This window comes from Halyomorpha halys, unplaced genomic scaffold, assembly GCF_000696795.3.
Source record: "Halyomorpha halys isolate HHAL.00 unplaced genomic scaffold, Hhal_1.1 Scaffold260.1, whole genome shotgun sequence".
NCBI lineage: Eukaryota > Metazoa > Arthropoda > Insecta > Hemiptera > Pentatomidae > Halyomorpha > Halyomorpha halys.
Genome location: NW_027112780.1, coordinates 589,525 through 595,220, shown reverse-complemented (window position 1 = coordinate 595,220; position 5,696 = coordinate 589,525). Strand labels below are relative to the sequence as shown.

At 32.7% G+C, this 5,696-nt stretch overlaps 1 protein-coding gene across 1 annotated transcript in view; it reads left to right on the top strand.

Annotated features, from left to right (window-relative positions):
- LOC106680409 (nephrin) overlaps positions 1–5,696 on the top strand; it is a gene marked incomplete in the record, with an annotated part of 208,300 nt that overhangs the window by 187,124 nt on the left and 15,480 nt on the right. The window contains 2 exon segments of the mRNA XM_067050552.1: positions 1,913–2,042; positions 3,784–3,953. Of these exon segments, the coding sequence (XP_066906653.1) occupies positions 1,913–2,042; positions 3,784–3,953 (300 nt within the window).

The window sequence follows — 5,696 nt, the reverse complement described above, 5'->3', positions numbered from 1 at the left end:
ATAAAAGTTAAATGTTTGAGAACACAAAGACTAAAAAACGAGAAATGACCAACATACCCAAAAATACATTTTGAATCAGCTGATCTACTCGATAACAGATCAAAATATGAGTTGTACAGCTTACTGTAACCTATGTATATATATATAGTTTTAAGTTACGGTCTGAGTCAGCTGTTACTTCGATGTCAGCTGACTGAGGGGATCAGCTGATCGAATGTATATAAGAGATGTACTGAACCCAATAAAGCCAGTATTTTACAGCAGTCTAAGCGAGTCAGATCTTATTCATTCTTCTCTTTTTAACATTTTGCTTTCGCCGATACTTAAGTGGTGCCGAAACCGGATTAATTTTTTCTTTTAAGAAAATTTTTTGGTGTTTTATCATCTTCAATTTTTTGCTCTCTAATTTTTTTTTTTTTGTAAATAATCCCTGCTAATGGTAACGGGATTGTTAGACAAGCGGTTTTAAACCTGGAAGCTTTGAAGCAAAATGTGGTCCAGAATGGACCTCCCACAGAGGGGAATCTTCCGCCACCTGAGTTTCCTCCACTACCAGTATCTCTTGCAGAAGCACACGCAACAACGCTAGAGTGGATCAAAGTACACACTGCAACAGCCCAAGACTTGAGAAAGTGTGGGTCTAACAGGGGTAAGGCGATACAACGATACGAGGGTCCATTCAGGGTGATAATTATTAGGGAACACAATATTGTTACTGCAGAAAGTATTAAAGAACCCAAAAAGAGGAGAACTGTCCACATCGAAGAGTTAAAATTTCCAGTAATAACAATGTAAAAACTGGACTGTTCTCATATTGCCAGCCACTACTTGATTGTATTACAGTCACAAAAAATAGTTATTAATGTAATTCTATTAATTGTTTTAAGGTTTATTTTGATTTATGTAAATATTGTTTTCTGTTCATTAGCGTAAATAAGTATTATATAAAGAATTCTTTAATTTTATTCTTAGGTTTAAATTATGAATATAGCAATTATTTCAGGAAGCTTGTGAGTTTTTACTATTATATGTATATAGGAATTTATTTTTATTGTAAATAGTTTTTCTTAATTGTTTTTGTTTTCTATGTTATTATATTACTTTACGAGGATTGTTCGTAAACTGGTGGGGGGTAGTTACGGCCTGAGTCAGCTGTTACTTCGATGTCAATTGACTGAGGGGATCAGCTGATCGAATGTATATAAAGAGATGTACCGAAGCCAATTAAGCCAGTATTTTACAGCAGTTCCAGCGAATCAGATCTTATTCCTTCTTCTCTTTTTTAACATTTTGCTTTCCTCGATACTTAAGATATATATATATATACATGAAAGTGGAGCTTTATTTATTTTTTTTTTTTTTTAATATTGAAGCCATTTCCGTCACATGTATATTTTGTAATGTGATTAACATCTACATATCCTATTCAAGGAATACATTTAAAAATATGTACTTCCTGAGAAATTTAAAATTGAAATTTTAAATCATATTATGAGAAATTATAACTTATGCAGTGTTGCATATCATATGAACGAGCATAGAACATACTATAAAATGACACCCATCCAATTTCTCTAACTAAATTAGTAAAGCTTTTGCAGCGATTCCAAAACTAGTTCTCTGTTTTTAAACCCCCTTATGTGGAGTAATTCAAAAAACTAGAGGATAATCTCAATAAAATATCACATTTTTTTCAATTCTATACCTACACAATAGCTGTTCAAATTTTGAAGAAAATGGTAAGGTTCAAAAGTGTGTTGAGTTGACATGGAGTGACCCAGCAAATTAGCTTAACTTCATATTCAATGTACAGCTACATGAGAAAACTAATTAATTATATGAATCAATATGTTATATCAATTTTAATGATCTGACAATTTTTTAAATGTGTATTACGCGTTATGTGTTAAAGATGCGCCATTCTGCAAGCCTGGAACTGAGGTGCGAACAGTGGGTGCCATGGTTGGATCGACTGTGAAGGCTAGTTGTGAAGTACAAGTTGCCTCTGAAGAAGATCTTAAATTCAGGTGGACTTTTAACAGGTAATATTATAATTTAAAAACAAAAATTAACCTAGATCTGCATGCCAAGAATATTTTATAGTATTCTATATTATTCACCCGAAATACAACCCTTAAATCCACGATTGAAGAACAATAAGTTTCCTAAATTAATTAGTTACAGTGAGGTATCATTGAATGTTATCATTTTATTAATTTATTAAATTTGATAAAAAAAAATACGCAATAAGTAAACAAGCTTTATGTATATATACGTTAACACTAAATTTATGGAACACGAGAGACTATTATATTTGTCATATATATGGATGATTGACCTAAGTTAATTTGAAGATGGTCAAAGCTGCGATCAAGAAGGACGAACAGAGTAATAACTATTTATTTATTTTCTGCTGACGTTTCGACCTACGTTATATGTCTTCACCAGGGCTGTTTGGTGGGAGTCTTGACTGAGTCGTTAACACTCCAACCAACTTTGGTAACACAACTGGTGGAGCTCAGCCCTAACGGTCTCCTTCATATTATATTTGTCGTTGTCTATACTTATGAAGAAAATATATTTTTTATGTTGTTTTTTATTGTTTTATTCATACGATTAAGTACCTATTACCTCTTCTCATCTAAATTAATTTTTATAAATGAAATGACCAGTATATTAGTCACTCAGTTTATTCACTTCAAATGCTTTTAAATATTTTGATGCTAATGGAAGGCTATTTTAAAGAGAAAAGGTTGTTATAACTTACTAAAAACATTATAGAACGTACTCTAAAGTTAAGATCTTAAAACTCTGCTTTTGACTTACACCACTTTTCCAATCAACGGATCATATGAAATACAATGCGGAAGGAGAAGTATTGCAAATTTCTAATTCGATTTTTTTACGGAAATACATGTTTAATGCCCCTCTGAGTCCAAATAACCAAGTCTTGCAAAATGGTCCGTGTGTATGTATGTGTGAATATATGTATAGCCTAGCTCAGAAACGGAAAGTTGTATGAAACTAAAATTACGTATTTTATGTACATGCCTGGAATGTGGCAGCAACTTATTCACTAAATTCTACTTCGAAAGTGCCACTTTATATAATTTTTTTTGTAATTTTCTCAAAATTAGCTCTAACGATTTTCATAAAACCCGTCATATACATTAAAAATGTATAATCAAGTAGTATTTAATAGCTGTTCGTTCTTATTCTCATTGGATAAGTTTGATAGGAATTAAATGCCGAATTTCCAAAAAAGCTTCCTCTAAAGTATATTTAATTTTTATTATTTCAAACATTTAACCATCTTTCCTTGTTAGTAAAAATAAAAAATGGATAAATGTCGAATATGAAAGAATTTTATACATAATCAAAGGAGAAAATAAATGTTTTTGTGTTTTCACCATGTTGGTTGAGCTGATGATAGTCATAACGCTTCGACAATTTTCATAAAAACCATGAAAATGCATAAATATAGTGATAGTAAGTATTTTTTTTAATTAATCAATAAATATAAAAAGAGTAAGTAGTGTCATCGTGAGTTTTAAAGAAGTTGCTGGGTTTAAAACGAACCATCATTTGAACTTAAACTAAGGTGGTAAGTGAAAGTTGTGTAATGCGCACACCCTACCAGATTTCTTTTTAATATGATGGACTCATGTAAATCTATTGTTAAGGTTTATTATTATTATAGTAATTTTATCTGTGCAAATTTTCCTCCTCTATTTTTTTTTTTTTTACATTATACAATTATAATAATTAACTATAAAACTTTAGGTCGCGAGAAGTGATGGCAATCCCATCGGCCTCTGTCCATTCCTCAGGAAGCACGAGCTACGTCTCCTATAAAGCGAACACGGAATATGACTTTGGAACTTTAGCTTGCTGGTCTACGAATTCAGTTGGTCACCAGAAGAACCCATGTATCATACATCTTGCACTTGCTAGTAAGTATATCTTCCCAAGCTGTAAGTCCAAATTACTATATTATCGTTAACAGCCAAATTCCAGTTTTGACGACATGAAGAAGCGATTTGGCTGCCGACAGGTGCTTTGGCCAGGTTATCCGATGTATAATTAAATGAACTTTACTATATATATACAGCTAGGTCCTCACCGAAAGAGCCTAATAGGGCTCAAATACCACATTTTCGAATTGGTTTCCTCCAGAGCACTTTTAATTTTGTTTATTTGAAATAACCATCTCAATGACGTATTCTCTATTACGCTATTACCATTATTGTATCCGAGAAATTACCACTTCAAGCCCCATCGCTGATTAAAATGAATTTCAATGTTATATTCTTCATTTGTCAAAAATAGCTAATAAATATATTAAAAAATTGTTTGGTGAAAATACTCTAGTAATTAGAATGTCTCCATTCTTTGATATTAATTTCTGATGAAATTTCTCCAGAAACAAAAATAATAATACATATTAAGGTTTGAAAATTTGTATACAGTCACTAAAAATGAATTGACCTTTTTAGACAGAGAAAAGCCTAAATAATTATAAAATATGTTCAAAATTGAAAAATTCACAATTATTAATGTCATGAGGCTTCATCCATTATGGAATTAGGTAAATATAAATGTATAAACTTTGAAACATCGTGTAATTGTATAAACTTGCAAGTTGATTGAAAACCTCGCACTGTACATTTTACCTCATTTGGAAATATTTTGCCTATAGGCAGGAAAGAATAAGAGTAAGGGAGGAGCATGGCGGTAAATATAATATGAAAGGGAGGAAGAGGAGTGGGAAGAATCTATTTGAGTTAGGTTAGTATTCAGTGTGGTGGCTGGCTGTGGCCATTATCGCTACGTACATGTCAAAAACAGAGGAATCTTCTAAAGACCAGGCCATAACACAGTCACACAGGGAATACTTAATCAGATGTCTCAAGGATACCCTTCCCCCTTCAAGAGGCCCTTCCGGTAACCCCAGTTATACTGTACAAAGGATATTAAGACGAAGATTTGAGTGGATTTGATCATTCCTGAACAGTGTTTGGTCTTTCTGGAACTTCATTCCGGATTTAAAAGATTTGAGCGTGAAACTCTCCACTCCCGCCCTCCGTGGTACCCTTACTTATCTGACTTCTTAAACAAAAATTTATAGCGAGTAGGTTGGTCGATGTACGACATGTCACAATCTCACAAGAACAAATCACGCAGTATTTCAATTTAAGACGCTTTTTAAATATTGCTCGATTCAACAGTCTTAAGTCTCCTCTCCTGTTTTAAGAAAATATTTCAAAATTGAAATAGGACCGTCGCTTCCTGGGGGTCTTATTGTGGTGGGTTTAGCGAGGAAGGATGGCCTTTTGTTTGTGTTATGATCTACTCTAGTGATATTGTGACATGTCGTACATTTTTTTCTTTAATAACAAAAATACAATAAGTAAATGTTAAATATTTCAGAACACAATATTATCTTGGAAAAGAACGAATTAGGCCCCACTTTTTCTCCTTTACAATTGACATCGATCCAGTCAAGGTACACTCTAACACTTCTCACTCCGAAACAAGAACACCAGCAGTTAATTAGACTTTATTTGTTTTTAATGAAAAATGATTTTTTCTCTTCCTGCGGGGTGATACTCGGTGAATGATGTAAGATAATGTTCTCGCATAAGCTAAAGCCGGCCTATAAATAAACTACAAAAGAACTCATGGACAGACAGTTT